The sequence below is a fragment of the Paralichthys olivaceus genome, chromosome 8, assembly GCF_024713975.1.
Source record: "Paralichthys olivaceus isolate ysfri-2021 chromosome 8, ASM2471397v2, whole genome shotgun sequence".
NCBI classification, from domain to species: domain Eukaryota; kingdom Metazoa; phylum Chordata; class Actinopteri; order Pleuronectiformes; family Paralichthyidae; genus Paralichthys; species Paralichthys olivaceus.
In genome coordinates this window covers 10,831,452-10,849,567 of record NC_091100.1, presented here as the reverse complement: position 1 = coordinate 10,849,567, position 18,116 = coordinate 10,831,452, and the positions used below count along the sequence as shown (strand labels likewise).

Here is an 18,116-nt window from a genome sequence, read left to right as displayed (position 1 = left end):
ACTCACTAACCCATAGCCCTTGGTTTAACATTCTGTAATAGACCATGGCTACACTCTTTGCATGTTGTAATGAGTGAATGCATGTAATTGTCTGGTACTGAAGTGCATGACAAACACATTCATTTAAAACAATTTCCTCCATGAGCTGAAGGGTTTTCACTGCTAAAAATCTTTCTAACCACTGATCTTCTCTTTTTCCTCAACAGAAATCATGACGACTGCCACCTCCCCCATCCTGCTGAAATGGGACCCCAAGAGCCTTGAAATCCGCACCCTGACTGTGGAAAGGCTTTTGGAGCCCCTGGTCACACAGGTAGTTCAATTCTTTCTTTTATTTTCTAACAATTTAAAGTTCGTGTGTACAATGAATAGTGTTGTTAAGTCTTCCAATGTCGGATGGCGTTGTTGGTAATGGACAATATGACAAAGGTTACTTGTTAGAACTCAATGTGAGAGCGAAATAGATCATTTTCTTGTTTCATATTAGCTGGATCCCTTGTTACAAAGATGTTAAACTGTGTTGGGTAACTCCCACTGATTTTGTTTGGCTTTCCAGTTGAAAAGATGGCTGAACATGGCTTATTGTGACAGTCTAGGATTAAAGTTTAGTATTATATAGATTCTGATTCAGAACTTGTTTGATAAATGTGTTTCCTACCAAAAAAAACGTTTTTTTAGGTTCAATTCTTCTAAGCACCTGTATTAGGGAAAACTGGGTGGCAAAGATTTGAACTTCTGGGTCTGATGTTACTGTATGATCTCCCCATCTGGATTAATAATAGAAACTGGCACATCTGTGGTAATGGCCATGAGGGTTTTACTGAGCCTCCCTCAGTGGTCTGAATCTTGTCTCATCAGTTGGGTGCATTGTGCTTTTCATTGAAGATTTTTAATCTAACCCCTCTTATTTAATAACATGCATGGTCTCTGTAGTGATGTGATCGCATTCATCTTGTCTGTCATCTCTTTTTTCCATATGTCTCTTTTAATTTAATGCTTTAATTATTTTGCTGCTCTTGCATCACATTATATTTTTAGTGGCATTATGTATTACCTTAACTTCTACACATCGGGTCTTTTTTCATGTTGTTCATTTCCATTTTTATCCTGTTTGATCAGTGTCTGAATCCTTGGTCACTTTTTGCTAAAAGATGTTTCTCAAGACTAAAAATACTTCATAAATTCTATAAAGATCCATGAATTATGCTCTTGGAAGTCAACAAAAATGTTCTTCAAATGTTAGAGAGTAATAAAAGACCCTCGATCTGCCCCTTTGTTGGAATCCTCTAAAAAAAATAATGGGTACTGTCTTAGCCCTTATCCTATCATTCCACCAAATTTTGTTGAAATCTGTTAAGTATCTTTTGGGTAATCCGAAATCGAGGCAATTACAACCAAACTGGAAGACAGAACATTTAATCATACATCATTGTGGTAAAATTTCCTAAAATGACAGAAACCATCATTGAGATTTTTTTTGCAGTGTTCTGACATTTTAGTCCGACCCATGTCCCATCTGCTAACTTGGAGTAGGCCATCCTAAACTTCTGCCAGCCACTAGGGGGATCTACGTATGTTGGCTTCAATTTTTGGGAGGATTCATGGTGCTGGTTGTGCGTGCTGACTCACTGTCACACAGCTTATTGAATGGAACTGATTCATGTGAATATTCATTATAACACTTACTTTAATGTCCTCTGTGGAAAAGGTCTGAATCTGACACCTCACAAACATTTTAGCCTCGATCTGTTCTCAACCAGAAGCTGCTGTTTTAAGATTAAATCCCATCAAGCTCCGAACTTTTTCATAATATAATAGCAACTGTTTTTATCATATACATGACGGATGAGGTGTTCCAATGATTGTCGACCAGACATGGTAATTACATACAAAATGCTGTTGCTGGCAAACAATAGTCTTGCCCCTATGCTACAGTTTGTCTGCTGCTGATTATCAGTTTTCCTTTAATGTTGCTGGTGTGTGCTTCAGGCTATACAGTGGCTCCTTTACATTTAAAGGAACCAACATGCTTTTGGGGTATAATTACATTATCTAATTATTTTGTAATTCGATTTCTTAATTAAACAAACAGAACAGACTGGGCTCCACTTTACACAAACTGATGTGTTTGCATTACAGTAGAGCAACAGAATAACTTGCCCTATTTTTTTCCAGACATCTCACAGCAAAATCTAGAAGACTTAATCACTGTAATCTCAGGATAAACGCAGACTTCAGATGGGAGTGCACCTATTTACTCCAGAGAGACATCTTTGGCAACTATCCAAAGGCCTAATAAAGCTGTTTCATTGCAGGTAATTGCTGACCCACTGACAGTGGTGGATATTAGATTTAGAAAGGGTAGATTTACTCACAGTCTGAGACTCGAAATCCAGCCTGTTTACTCTTTTGGCCCCAAGAGAATGTTTTAGTTTTATAGGTGTGAATTTGTTCAGGCTCTACCTGTTAAAAGAGCAATACACAGGCTTTTTATCTCCTCTTACCTGCTGCTGGACGCAAGGGACTCTGTGGTTTCACATTGATAGCCTTAAAACGTTGCACTAAATTACAAAAATGTGAAACAGCTACTGTGCAGCTACACATTTAATTTAATGTAAAATATACATTTAATTGCTGAACTGAACAATAGAAATTCCACACGTATATGGGAATCAATGTTATTCCCATGAAACAGAATGTCAGCTCTTCCAGAGGCCCATTCATCTGTTTTAACTGAAACAATGTGCTGGCACCAGTAAGTAATTCTCTACAATGGATTTTAGATGAATAATACATTTTTGATTTTGTACTGGTTGAATCAAAGCTCTTTTTGATGTATACTAATCAAGTTAAAATCGCAAAATTTCTAAGTCTGGCTCAGGATTAGGTATTGTGATTCAAAGTTTGCTTGTTTTCTTGTAGGTCATGATGACAAATGCAATAATTAAGCTATTGGATAGGGTCTTTGCAAGCATGCATCACATTGAATGCATACAGAATGGGGTGCTTCATATTTTTTAAAGAGTTTGAACAGATGTCACATGTTTAATTGCAAATCCTGGTGATCCATTAAGCCATAATTGCACTGGACTTGCTTGTTAGTTTTCTGGTGGCTTAAGTTTTCCTATAGCAGTTCATTTTGTGCCTTTCTGCTTACGTGGTCGAAGTTTTGTTTTTGCCAGATGACCAAAATACCAAAGAGTCAAAGGAAAAAACAATATTTTGCAGCCAAGGAAAATGCATTGTCAACAAATAAGAGCCCATGTGTCCCATGAGCGCATTGATTACCAGTGTGGTATGTTTTGTATTCAGTCATTCTGTGCCTTTATAACACCACTAAGAGGAAATTCAGTAAAGACTACATCAAGATATGGCTGAATATGAGCAGCTGAGAATGTGTTTCCCTCCAGATTCATTTCAATTAACTTTCTAAGCTTGAGTTATCGCTGGCCATCAAACATCACCATCCGTTTGCTGATCTTTGCCTGTATAACTTTATGGGGTTTGGGCTTATATGCGTTAATTGGGTTATTAAAACTTCTAATGAGGCATCATTACTGTTTGCTTGGAGGAAAACCCAGACATGTTTTTATTTTCTTTAAATTGGCATCTTCTCCCCAGTGATTGACATCAAATATTGGAACAAACCCATCTACAATCTACACTTTTAACATTTTTCCACAACTCTATGGCAGGATAGAGTTGATACTTGCTTTGTCTGTCAGCTTCATCCTGTGTTTAGTCTCATGAGTGGTCGTTAAAGTGACAGGAAGGTAAATGCTTAATGTTAGGAGGAAGAAAGGCTCATGAACTTCTTTAAACATATAGTCTTAATTTCTCATTCCTATCTATGGCTGTCTGACCTAAAAATTTGCTTTACTCTTTTTCCAAGTGATTTCTGGATCAATTCAGACAGCTTCATTACGAGGGTGTGGCTTCCCAAACACAAATCTAATAATGCAAAAAGAAAATAATTTCAGCCAATCATTAATATGTCATGCTGTTATCAAAATAATAATCATCCGATTCTGTCAGTGTTGTATTCTTGACAAGTTTTACCGTCTGTTGTGTCCTATTGAGATTTAAATGATGTGATTTCGTGATATTCATCATCTGTCTTTTCCTAAATTATCCGTAATTCATTTGTTCTTTCAATCTGACTGTTACCTTGATGGATGTTATAGTTAATACCAATTCATCATCCACTCTGGTGCACAATAATAGTAATAAGAACAAACAAAGATGTTATTGTGGCTAAATGGCTAAACTGCACACCTGAATTGGAAGAAGCACAATAGCCTTCTCTGGCAATCCATCTTTTCTGAAATTAATTTGAAATGTGAAGCATTTTCAGATATTAAGGAAGCAATTTGCATGATTCAGTGTCATTGAAAGGAATGAGAGGTTGCTTCAGGTGTATAGACAAACAAGCTTAGCCTGATATTGCAAGATACCGGGCTTGCTCATCATGGCCAAGCGTCTCTTACCACTGCTACTTGCAAAGTCCAGCTCCACAAATTCAGTATAGATATGAAATTCATACTGCAGGTGATGGCAGAATGCTTTTTATCGATTGTAGCAAAGTAGCCTTGAGAGGCATGGGGAGAAGTTGGTCAGTTTTCATTGACCGAAGTCTAGACCATATCTATGTTGTAGAAATGTGGGCAATAATAGAAAGCTGGCTAGAATGGTTAACATGGCTTTAAAAATTGCAACACAGTAGCTTGTAAGGCATCTGGAATGAAGTCAGCAAATGAAAGTCATTTGCCATTTTTACATCTGATATATTTTTTTAACTTTTTGGCATATTTTATACACACACTATATGTAACTCAATTCAAAATTATTTTAGTAAACAACCCTACAGGTAACCATGAAAACTAATGGAAACATATTTTGTTCTGTCATAACTACACCGAATATGCTGTTTGAAATGATGTGCTGTTTACACAGAGACAAACGTGTTGACAGTAACAGTAAATGGAGATTTAAATTCACCTTCTCGATCAGGGAGTATATGCACATCGTTGAATAGACCTTCAGTGTGAGCAGTGTGTTATGGTGCTTTTACTGTGAAGATGACTGAGATGGTATATTCACTCATATTCAATCCTGGTGAATATAAGTGTGTAGAGCTTGTTAGTCTCACCTCATGTGCTCAGTCTCAGAGCCGGTACAACCAATGAGGTAAAAACTCTTCAAGTCAAAGCTTGCAGGGGGAAGGAGGAAGAGTTAGTTGCCCAATGATCAAAAGGACAACGGTTTGATCCCAGGCTCCTCCAGTCTGCATATTCAAGTGTCCCTTTTAGATATTGAACCTTAACTGCCTGTGATGATTGTGTGTGTATGTTAGAGAAGTACTATCCATGTGTGTGTAAATGGGTGAATGTGATCAGTAACATATTTTTTAATTTATTATCTTTTAAGTATTTTAATTTAATATTTATCAATTTATTTTTTGTGTTTTCTATCCATCAGCCAGAGCATTACCAGAACAGTACCTGATAAACCAAACATCAAAAGCGTAAGCTCTTACAGGGTTAAAATGCGACATGAGTACCACTTGTGAAAAACAAAGTGGATTTACCCCCCTGATCTCTCTGCCCTAATTCTGCCTCTTGGATGGGATTTCCACGATTGGAATGTTTGGTCATTGAAGTGACATTTTTACTCCACAAGATGTTGGGATGATCTTCTCTGCTGCACTGTCTTATCTGCATTACCAGACCAGAGAGGGCTAGCAGTTCTTATTTCCAAGTTATGGTTTCCTTCTTCAGGGGCCTCTGACTCCCCTGGCTTCTTTGATACTCTAACATGGATTCACTCATGGTGAGTACTCATGCCAGCCTTGCCAGTGCAACTTGCTTGCTTGATCTCAGTGGTAATGTTTTATTTATTATCCGTATCTGAAAAGAGCAGAATGGTGGGTTGTGCCACATGCTCAGGTTATTGTAGTCTTGCACTTTGGGAACTTCCTCAAACTGACAATTAAGAGCTGTTGTTTTCTGTTTACATTGATTGTTGTGCAGCCACTGTTAGTCTTTGGATCTCTTTCATTCTAAAGCTTAACACTGACTTGATGAATTAAGGCCTAAAGAAACAAGTCATTCTTTGAAGGCAGACACAAATTCAGGATGAAAGAATGAAATTATTGAACGTGGTGAATTAACAGACAGCACAACATGAGTAAAGCACTGTTTGTGTTGCTGCTGATCAATATTCTCATGTATTATTTATGAGCGTTTGGGCATGTGGCAGTAAAGTATTGGTGTGGATACATCCTGATTTATTTTGGTTTTCTTGGTCATTAAGTTAAAAGCGTTTCTTCCTTGGCATCTCTGCAAATGTGAGTCTGGTAATGAGTGAGCTGTGGGTCCCTGAATGGCAGAGATGACTGTCAGCAGTGGATGATTCAACCAGCTTTGTTTTTGTGTAACTTTCAAGGCCAAATCGTTGAGTTTGAGAACTTGTCGGCACCTGACACACAACTCGCATACATGCTCCAGTCAAGGGGCTTAACATAAAGGGAGGGGAGACGACGACGGTAAGGGGGATTAAGGCTTCATGCTGCATCACTGTCATAATCCATTAAACTAGCGGGAAAGGAGGAAGCCTGGACCTCAAACAGACACTTTTCAGAAAAAAGAAGAGAGGAAATACTTCTCCTTAGAGTTTTCATTGAAACCACAGAGAAGCTGCTCTCAAACTCGGGTAATTTTGGATACTGCTGCTGGAGCTAAATTAAGTTTTAGAGAGGAGTCAGTTTTAGGAATATGACGCCAGTAACATCAGAACTGTGACTCTGTTTAATAACTTTGGATTATCTCAGAAACAACCGTTTATGCAGCTATAACCTTATTGATTTATTTGTTATTGAAGCACATCCACTTTAATGTTATTTGAAGATAATACTTTTCCAGATTGCAGTACATTTTCAGGTTATACAGAGCATTGTTGTGGTCATGTTAGTACATCTTTCACTACAGTTGTGAAAACTATGAGCTGAAAAAGAAGGGAACAATCTCTCTAGATTTGGAGATGTTGGAGTCCTCCATTCTTTGTACTTTTTTCTATTCCTTGTTTGAATTTGGATGACAGTATTTTGAAGAGGCTTTGAACCCTGTGAGAGGCAGCGATGTTCAAAGGCTCTCTGGAACCCCTGCTTCTCCTGGCATGCTCCTCGTCGGACACTTGCCATGTTACAGCAAGCAATCCTTAATTTAAGATCGAGGGCAAAGCAGGGGAAGGACTTAGCTGGAAAAATAGCAACATCCTGTCAGGATGAGAGTTTGGTTTTAGGATAATGTGATGCCAGGGGTTAATGATGATGATTTTTTCCAAGATGTTGTTTTTGACAATGTTATAGTTCCACTGAAGTTTGTAATAATGAGAAAACCACCAGGCAGTGTTGGAAACTTAGATCTAAGGTAATTTAATATGCAGTTTAATTAATTAAAAGTTTAAGTTACATTGAGCCTCAATAAACATTTAGTATCAGTATGTAATGCATGTAATGTGTGACACATCTGTGCACCTCGACAGCTGGATCAGCTGATTCTCCTGCCTCCCGTGATTTTGTGACATTTTCTTAGTTCTCTGATGTTTCTGTTGGCTCACACACCTGCTCCCCTGTGAATGCTTTTATCTTTGTTGGCCTTTATGCCTTGCATGATGTTTAACAGAACAATTATTGTTTATTCATTAGGAGTTTACTTGAAGTGAACAGCATGCTGTGTAATGTTCCTCTCTATTGTGCAACACTGTTTTCAAAGTTTGCTTTTACTTAAATTCTTTTTGATAGACTGTGATCTGTGAAATCTTTACAACCTAAGATAAAATATTATGTAGGTTAATAAACAGTAATAAATGATTAAGATTAAGATTCCTCTTTATGGTCCCACACACAGCATGCAACATGCAAACATGGGGAAATTTGACCTCTGTATTTAGCCCATCCGTGTGAACGGAGCACACACGGAACACACGGAACACAATCCACACAGTGACCACACACGGAACAGTGGGCAGCCATGAAGGCGCCCTGGGAGCAATTTGGGGGTTCGGTGCCTTGCTCAAGGGCACCTCGGCAGTGCCCAGGAGGTGAACTCTCCAACTTCCGTCCATGCTGGACTTGAACTGGCCACCCTCCGGTTCCCAAGCCAAGTCGCCATGGACTGAGCTACTGCCTCCATTATAAAATGTCTTTAATTGTCAGTTAGACCATAAATAAATACAAAGATTGCAGCTGTTGCTGAATTAACTCATAAAACATATTGATCCAAATATGACTCAATATGGAAAGGTGAACAAAATATTTCTCAACACTCCATAAGTTATTTGAACTTTGTACAACAGTTAGTTTTTGATATATGCCGTTGATCAGACTGCTGGGAACATGATGTTGAAAACCAGTGCACAGTTATGTTTATTTTATCTAACACAAATGTTTGCGGCTCACACACATGTATGATTTATAGATTTACTCTCCCTTTCTGTGTTTATTATTCTTTCTTCTACTGTGGTGTGTACACATTTAGTGTCGACACACACACAAAAAAAAAAAACAATACAGTGGCCTGAGAAAGGTGATAATAAGATAGTAATGTAACTTTATTTTTATTCAATAATATGATGAAGATGAGAGCTGTGTCGTTACGCAGAGCTCCCCCTGTTAGCTTCTGTGTCCTCATTACCTCTGCCAGAGCCCCGGGTCAGTCCTGGATCTCGTGAAACACACTTTCTTTGGGCTCTCTCTTTTGACACCTTGCTATGTCAGCATATGGCTTGCCCCAGGGATCTGAACAGCCGCCATGCACAGATGCGTGTTACCCACTCTTTTGCACTCTCTGCTGTTCTGCCATAGAAAATATCCCACGTCAGAAAACCATTGCCTCGGAAACACAACCTTTCTGTTTGCAGAATTGTTCTTCCAGGCACAAACTCAACCAGCCATTATGCCCTGTAGTCAAAAAACAATTGTGACTTTGCTTTTGTATGATGTAGAGCATATTATTCATGGCCACTGAAGTTAATAAGTAAACAATGTTAACCCTAAACGTAAATGTGAGTAAGCCATGACAGTGTAACAGTAAATCGCACACACACAATAAATGTAATTCATTTCGGTTCAGTTTAATTGTATTATTTGCACTCGTGCTTTCCCCACTGGGACATGTCCAGATGTCATCTATCATATGAATATGCACGCCTTGAATTCAATTTCTATTTTTACTAAAATAAGTAAAGATGTGAACGTAAATATGTGAAATAATTAGGATGTAAGTAGTAAACACACTGAGTTTAAAAAGCTTATTGACACTTCTGCTGTGTTACTATGTCTGATGTTTTCATACTGATGATGTAAACACATGATCTGTACTGAAGGTAACTGATGGTCACCAAAGATTTGGCCAGTTGTAGTAATGAATGGATGTATGTATGAAGTGCGTGTCCTAAATGCTTGGGTTGGATTTAACGTGACCTGCATATGACTCTGCATTACAATGTCGTGGTTTCTGAGTGAAAACACATACTGTTTGAGGGGCACACCTTCTATGATGTCGCTGTCATCAAAGCTAAAGCTCAAAAATACTTCTTTCATCATCAGACCGAAAAAGAGGAAAACAATCTTCTCTTCTTATGTAAACAAATCAAAAGGTTTTACATTCCCACATTTCAGTAGATGTTCTGATGAAATATTCAGTAAAGTATCAAACATAGCAGCATACTTTAATATACTTTTTTCAAAGCAAAAGTCGTCAGTTATTTTTAAGCAGACATTTGGCATATATCACAAGAAATTGAAACGCATTGGTTTATAATAATTTTAATACAATAGTGTGACAGCAACCATTGAGCCCATAAATAAAAGCCCATATTCATTTTGTTATACATTAAATAAAGTGTAATTATCTAGATACATCAAGCACATCCTCAAAACCTTTTTTTTTTGTTTGAAATCTGAATTTAATTGAATTGATTGTATAATAAATTGAAGAATTTCAAGGAGTCAAGATTAGTTATACAATATATTCATTATATAATTCCTTTTTTTATTCTGTTTTGTTCATTTAATCTCTTTTTAGTTACCAGCCTTTATTTCTGTAGTTTTCAATAAACTTATTTTACCCCATCAAAAGCACTTATTCCCTAGTATTGAAACATACAGTATATTAATGAGTGAGCAATTGTGAGACCATTTCCATATGCATGAATAATGCCTGTCTCAACCCTCAGAGCTGTGGAAGCAGCAGAGGAGAGTCCAAGGTCAGTCTGCCCTGTGATGTCTGGTCATCGGTTAACCAGGCACCTTTGGATGAATTTTGTTCACCAATGGGGAATCCGTTCACATCTGCCTCACAAGACATTTTGTTAACCAACACATACGCCACTCTTACACCACACAAGCATCCTGGAGTGACAGTGACTGTGACATAATGCCACACGGCCTATCCTGTAAAGATGCTGAGCAGATATATGAGTGGAATACAGCTGATCCGTGTGGAATAATCACAGGCTTCTGACAGTGAGCCAGCAGGGGTCCATCTCCCCCTGCTCTGTTGTGTGAATGTAAGAATGCAAGAGAGAGAGACGAAGGCGATGAAGCATAAGAGAGGAAGTCGATGAAAGTTAAAGAAGCCGACAGATAATCTCAGATTCTGGTTGTCTGCACATTTGTCTTTGAGCAACATCACCACAGATGTAATTGAAACATGTTTCTTGATCCAAGCTTTTATGTATTTGTGTTTTTGAAAGTTTCTTTCTATTACTTTTCTCCACATGGCTGTCCTCCAGTCCAAATCTGAGATAACTTGATGAACGCTGTTATTATTTTACTGAATAGAAAAATGATGAAAAACTTTTTTTATGAATAAGTGACTTGCCAAGTTCAACCTTCAGACTGCTTTTGTCTTCAGCGCTCCCTGTAGTTGTCTCCTCTTTATTAGCTTTTTATTGTTCATAATTAAGTTTTGCTATCGTTCCCTGTTGCCCATTGTTGAGTAGATTATTTGGGTAATTACATCAATTTTGTTGCACAGGGCTGAACAGGCCCCTTTTTTAAAAATGTTGTCCCATGACTTGCATAGATAGAATCTTGGTTTAACAACCCAAGTCAAGTGAATAAGGCTTGATACCCTCATTTTCTTGATCTTTAGTCTTTATTCCAGACCATGACTGACAAATCGCTTATTTTTCAGCTTGGTTCTGAACACAACCTGAATATCTTGATTCCAGCAGCTTGTTTCAGCTCAATGTTCTGTTGCTGGTAGCAACCATGAGTGGACCAGTTTTATTTAACTTTTCATGTTTAACTGACGCTTTTACATTCAGCCATTTGTCGGATCAGGGGCCAAGCAAAGACTGTCTGGCAGATTTTAAACTTAACTTACTAGCTTGCCTTCATGAGGTACTGTCTGTATTGGAGGTATTTTTTATTATACCTGATTTTGTTTTATTTGTGATTCATTAATTTAATTTTTCCAAAATATTAAAGTGCAAACCAAGGTAACTGCTGTGTTTACAGTTGCTATCCAATACACTGCTCGTAAGACGTTGAAGTAACCTAACTTACTGTCAAGCTAATTGGTGTTTATCTGTGAGGATTCTCAGTCATTCAGGTCATTGTATTTTCAGGAGTTGCAAAAGTTTACATATAGGCTACTGGAACTGCCTGTGTTTCTTGAAGATGTGTCACCTCTCATGTAAAAGGCCTCTTCAGGTCTGAATTGGTGTATTTTACTCATTTTACTGTCATGAGTGGGAATGTACAGACTGTCCTGTACAACATGCAGTTCTTTGAGATTTTTAACATCAATCTTGTGTTTGTGTACATGGAAGGATCTTTTCTTGAATTTCCTAATATTAAATTGACAACACTATATACGTATTTTGATATTAAAAGAGTTTACATTATCACATTAACAGCCATAGTAAAATTCATGGGTTGTGTGATCTGACAGAGGACCCCAAGCTGAGAAAAGATTTTATGTGACATCCTCCAGTGTGTGTTATGGCAGCAGCAGAATTGGTGTGGTCGCCTCCATATTAACATCAGATACATTAAAACATGCAGTTGGAAAGAGTCCTCTTTCTTGATGATAGGAGGCTGGACATTCACAGGCTTAGTTGGTGGTGAAGATGTTGATGTACCGTTGAGAGGACAGACAGAGATGTCAATGCTTCAGATATACACAATTTCTGTTATCTCATCTGTAAAATATTATTTAAATTCAAAACCTTATTGTACTGTTATAATAGCCATTGCAGAATGCGGGCTCAGACAGCTTTTATGTGGTTCGTCTTTGAAGTAAGCAACATTTCAGATGGGCATACACTGCATCTACTTTTCCCATTTGTTCTGAAGATTTTGTGAAAAACCACCAGGTGTGCAAATGTCAAATGATGATTCATTGGCACTTTCACTGAATAAAATGAAAACTTGTAACACAAACTTTGTGTAATTTACTGGAGGTTAAAGATTTGAAGCACACATTTCATATTTGAAAAGAAAGAAATTGGCTTGGGTTGCACATCTATTTCAAAAGCAAATTTGTGCTTGTGTTGTTTTGTTTTCCTTAGAGCAGTTCCTCAAGGACTAATCATTTACTTTTTTGCACACTTGATGAATGGTATTTTCAGGTAGTTATTCAGATCCAGAGTTTGGCTCCTACGTTGGGCTCTGCGGAAGCTTTGGGACAATTTTAAAATTGGTGCAAATTGTCCTTACAAAGCATAAAGTAGTTCAAAACATTGCCCAACTGAAAAAAAAACAAAAAATTATTTATCCTGTTCGGCTCTATCAACCGTGAATCAAAAATGTTCAGTCGTGCCTCATAAATGAGTGAAGCAACGTCATAGAGTGCAAAAAGACATCTGAGGTGAGGATTATAATGAAAGAGTGGGAGGATCAAACAGGAGTGTAGGAAAACAGAATAAGAGGTTTACTAATGACGAAGCATTATGGGGGAAACTGTCAATTTGTGAGCATTATTATTGCAGATAACGTCTTCTTGTAAAAAAAATTAGGAATGAAGAATCCAGATATCCCTTTAAAATGCTAGAAAAAACAAAGTCCCCAACTGGTGAAAAGTTTTTGAACATGATAACATTATAAAAGACATATTTGGAGTGAAATTATCAGTCACTGCCATGGCTGTGTATTTCTAAGGGCATGGTCACATATGGAGCAGTAACAAACCTCCACCTCCCTTTCAATTCCATTCTGTGCGAGCAAGGGGGCGAGTAAAACATTCACTTTCTTTCGTGAAGCAAATCTAAAGTGTTGCCTCACTAATTAAAATTTGGTGAAGTTTGACAAGTGACGTCAAAGCCTCAACCAATAGCAATGACCCCCTTGGATTATATGTAATTTGCCCTGGCAGGTAATTATCATTTGCCTGCTTTTGCATGTGTGTAACCATGCCTTAAACCAATGCCATAATGAAAAATAAAAACCGATTAAACAGCCAGGGTTTGTGATGTCACAAGACACCAATCCTGTCAACTTTTGGGTGTGGCTTAGTAGCTCCTCAGCTGCAGGTGAGCTGTGAGAATGGGAAGACGGGGAGCAGGGGTGGGGCCATATTAGCATAATCGTAGTGAAACGGGACAAATCTGTTGTTTTATCTTTTTATCCCCCTTAATATCCATTATAGTATTGCACTATGCCTCTCATTCATGGGCTTGTTCTTCCAGGGGTTTTGTGGTGACATGGTTGAGAATGTCAGAGCATGTCAACTTTCAAACCTTCTTCTTTGCCACCCAGAAGCCCATTCAGGTACCAGTGTTAATGCCCACTAATCCCTACTGCTTTGCACTTCACGACTTGTTAACTTCAAAATATATTTTAAGAAGGGATATGATATAGCTCAGCTTTTAGTTTAAAAAGTCTAGGATGCATTTTTATCAGCTCTGCGGCATATAGGACTACAGAGCTGTTCATAACCAGGTACTATGCAGTTTATAATATTTATGTGTAAATATGTACTAGACAGCATGTTTTCCATGCCATTATAAATGCGAGTAGTAGCAACTTTTTATCTATAATTGTCTTTGCTGTGTGTAGTATGTGTGCAGGTGGATGAGTTTGATGGAGATTAAGCAGTCAGTATTGTTGTGTTGTTTATACATTGTGACTTGGTGATCTCCCAGTGTGTAATGTGGCTCGAAGCCATAACAGCAGCTACCTTGTGCAAACAGTTTTATATAGTCCCTCAGAGCTGGGGTGCTGATTTCCACTCAGTCGGAAAAACATAGAGGACCCCTTGCTTTTGTCCCCTGAGCATTTACCCACATTATGCACTTTACACATGGGCATAAATGGCCTTATCAATTATTCAACAGGCAGAGTTATGTATATCACTAAATGTAGGAGGGAGTCAGAGGTTAACAGAATCTGTGCATGCGTGATCATGCATGAGTGTTTGTACCTGGCTTCACACACACACATATGCACACACCTCTTCCTAATGTTCAACAGTTAAAGCGCATCACTCATCTGTTGGATGTGAGTCTCAGAGGCTGAAGGCGGAAAATTGAATGGCTACGCAGAGCCACAGGGAATTACTACTGAGTACAGAGACCACTGGCCAGTGCTCTGGAGGGGAAAGGGCACATGACATTTAATACTATTGATCAGCAATAAAACAGGAGGGCAAGGCACAACAACTTTTTATGCCTGAAGGAAAGGTTATCTGCACTATTGCTGCAGCATAATCACTTATGTATTACCTGGTAATTGTTTTTTGTCTAAGCCTGGAGGTTGTAGAACAATGGTTGCTGATACAGCACTGCAGATATAACAAACTGTGATAACACCTCTGCCTTTTTTTTTAAGGATGAGTTTTGTTCAATAACATTTCAGTGTAATATTTCAGTGTCCAGTGAGGCTTAAATCTTTGATATCCAATCAGCAGCAAGCTTCCATATTTGAGTCGGCGCATATAATCCTGCATTCTCAAGCAGGATTTAAAGGTGGGGGCGAAGCTAATGAGTTCTGGCAGAAACGTCAAGGCTGATGGCAAAGGTGTGAGAAATAAATGGAGTCGGACATGCTTCGGTTGATGATGGAAAACTGCTAGATGCCTCACACTATATGAGCCCAGCAGCCTGCAGGCTTGTTGCTGTACTTTACAGTTTTGCAGTAGCAGGGACAGTTAATTCAGCACAAGAAAAATGTGACAACAAAAGTACTCTGCCGTGGTGGAACACAAGCTAGCTGTATACTACAAGTGCCTATGACATGAACAGGAATACTACTGTAATTTATCTCTTCAGTTATAGAGCAAATGGAAATATAAGCTGATCTCTGTATGATTCTCACCCCCCCTTCTGCCTGTCTGTCTGTCTTTTTCTCTCTCGCTCGCTCTGTCTCTCTCACACACACACACAGATAAGAAAGTCAGCGAGCAAGCTCCCGAATGATTGTGCATATTGCAGCAGGCTTTTGATATGCTAACTTTGCTGCAGTAAAGTTTGCACTGCACCTCATCATTATTTTATTTTATTTTTGCAAACATATTGCATAAATAACTTCACCACCCCTTTAGAGCAACTCTTTTTTTCACAACTGATAGTTCCAATGATATCGATCTATTAACTGGTCAAACTCCAACACTAATTTGTTTTACTGAAACATAGCTCTACACATTATATATAGGACAGTCTACATCATAAAGATTGTTATGTCTGAGTATTCAAAGCTTTAGCTGAGAGAACAACATTACTTGTGGCTGTATGGAAATAACCCCTGTGTGGTCTTGCATAAAATCCGAGCAATGCTGCTAATTCACACGATAAATGGGCTTGGCTGGGGCCAATTACCAGCTGGCAGAAAAGGGCATGTCTACCTTGCCTAGACTTTGGATTTATTTTGTTATGTATCAGGCAACATTTGGATGCCTGATGCAAATATTATCGTGCTTCCATTTAATTTCTTTCTACAAACTACTTTTGTTTTTACCTCGTTCCTGAGGGATCCACATGAATATGATCCATATGTGCTCACTTTTTATTCTGTTTCTGCTATAAAGTGAAACCTGCATGTTTGTATTAAAATCATGCACTTCTCAATACCACGGTACAATACCATGTGGTATCATGGGTTTGATCCTGTACGACTTTCCCTTTTAATGGTCACATGTGTCGATAGAGGAGGAAGTTACAGATTATGTCTGAGGTTACACAGATGACTCAGGTTAGATAAAGTTATTTGATCATTGTATCTTAATTAAAGCTTGCAGGCTGTTTACTTTAAGTCCAGTGTGTAAGATTTAGGTGAAAGGAATTTTTGGCAGAAATTTAATATAAAATATTCTAGTGATGTTTTCGCTAGTGTTTCATGTAAATTGTATGAATTGTTGTTGTCTTAATCATAGAATGGGCCCTTTATATCTAAATACTTTATATTTACATGGAGGGGGGTCCTCTCTGTGGAGGCTGAAATGTTTTATACTGTCGTCCAAACTGGACAAACTAAAACTTTTTGAGTTGTCATGATAACTGAAGTTCACCACAGGTTCTCTTTCATGTTGGGAAGGGGAGGGTGAGATGAGGAGTATTCCGCTGCAACATGAACGTTCACCTCTAGATATCGCTTAAGTCTACACACTGAACCTTTAAAGCAATTACTGCTAAAACAGATGTTGATAAATGTGTCTTTAAATCCCATTTGTTCACTTTTTAAAACTATTCCCATACTATATTTATTTATTTATCTGAGTGAATTCTTAGTCAAAGATAAGTTTGGGAAGCAAAATGTCTTTATATGTAATACAATGTAGAAAACCATACAAATTTAACCATAGCTTCACATTACTGTTGGGAGCAACGCCATTATCTTTCAAACACCCTCATTGCTTGAAGTGTTGTATGCTTACATCATGTTGCAGCATTCTTTCCCTGTTTTCTTGATCGGCCCAGTATGGGCTTGATGGCTGTCAGTTCTGAGCATTTTCCAAAAGTTACAGCCAGGCTGTTTGTCACATCCTGTGTCTCTTTCCCACAGAAAGAGTGATTAAACTTGGATGTGTCACCATCACACAAAAAAAGTGTCAGTAAAGCTCTGCCCTTGTATGTAGTTCCATCACATTGGCTATCTGTCTGTGCATATGGAAGAAAAGCAGCTCTTCGCCATCCTTGCTTTTATATCTTAAAAAGGAATAGTTGTAACAGAGCTAATATCACATTTAAAGGTTTAGACCATAGACATTATATAAAGATGGATGTCATGAAAGCTCACAGTGTCTTGATCACCCCTTGGTGGCTGCCTGCATTATACTGTAGTTATAAACCCTGCGCCCTACCTGTTAGCAGATATGGACCAAACTAATATGTTTCCTCAACTATGTTGTCAGTTATTTTTAGGTAGTTCTTATCACACTGATCAACATCTTTTTCTGGTAAGTTTAGATTTAATTAGCTGTTTGATATTAAAATGGGGTGGGACATCATGATTGACAGCTGAGACTGACTTGCGATTGGTCAAGCATGTGTATCAGCAGGACTTACTGTAGATACTGAGGCTCCATTCCTTGATCGCTGCTTCACAGACTCCAGCTCAATCGTCCGTCTTTATGGTTTAGACCTAATGAAAAGTGATTATGCATGTGCTACAATGGTGGCTCTCAACAGTTGACGGGAAGTCTGTTAGTCAGCAGTGAGTTTTCAAAGTGCCCAATAATAACCTTTCAAAGAGCTATAAATAGTTGTTAAATAATTACGAGTCAGAACTTAGCACATGAATGCCCCCTGCAGACAAATTGTACTACTGATAAAGAATAACTAAAAAAACACTTAAAATAAGAAGAAAGGCAAGATATTACTGCTAATTGTCAGGCAGCATATAATTACTTTAAAATGGTAACCTATTAACTTCAAAGTTAAAGTGTGTTCTCATTTTAATCATATTCTGTCTGAATCTTCTGCATTCTGTATCTTAATCTATACTGATACTCAGCCAGGGCAGCTGCATGCAGAGGTAAGAAGATATTTAGATAAAAATAGCACTGTTAAATCTATATGAAGGTAGCTAAGTTGAATCAGCCAGTGCATGCTGTGAGGTTATTGTGGGCGTAATTAAATATACATGGAGCTTCTCAAGTCAAAACATGTCCACA

At 38.1% G+C, this 18,116-nt stretch overlaps 1 protein-coding gene across 4 annotated transcripts in view; it reads left to right on the top strand.

Annotated features, from left to right (window-relative positions):
• Positions 1-18,116, top strand: part of ctnna2 (catenin (cadherin-associated protein), alpha 2) — a 267,738-nt gene that overhangs the window by 22,742 nt on the left and 226,880 nt on the right. For all 4 annotated transcript variants that reach the window (XM_020100468.2, XM_069530270.1, XM_069530272.1 and 1 more), the window contains exon 2: positions 207-313. In XM_020100468.2, coding sequence (XP_019956027.2) covers positions 212-313 — 102 coding nt within the window. In that variant the 5' untranslated portion in view covers positions 207-211. The remainder of the gene's footprint in view (positions 1-206; positions 314-18,116) is intronic.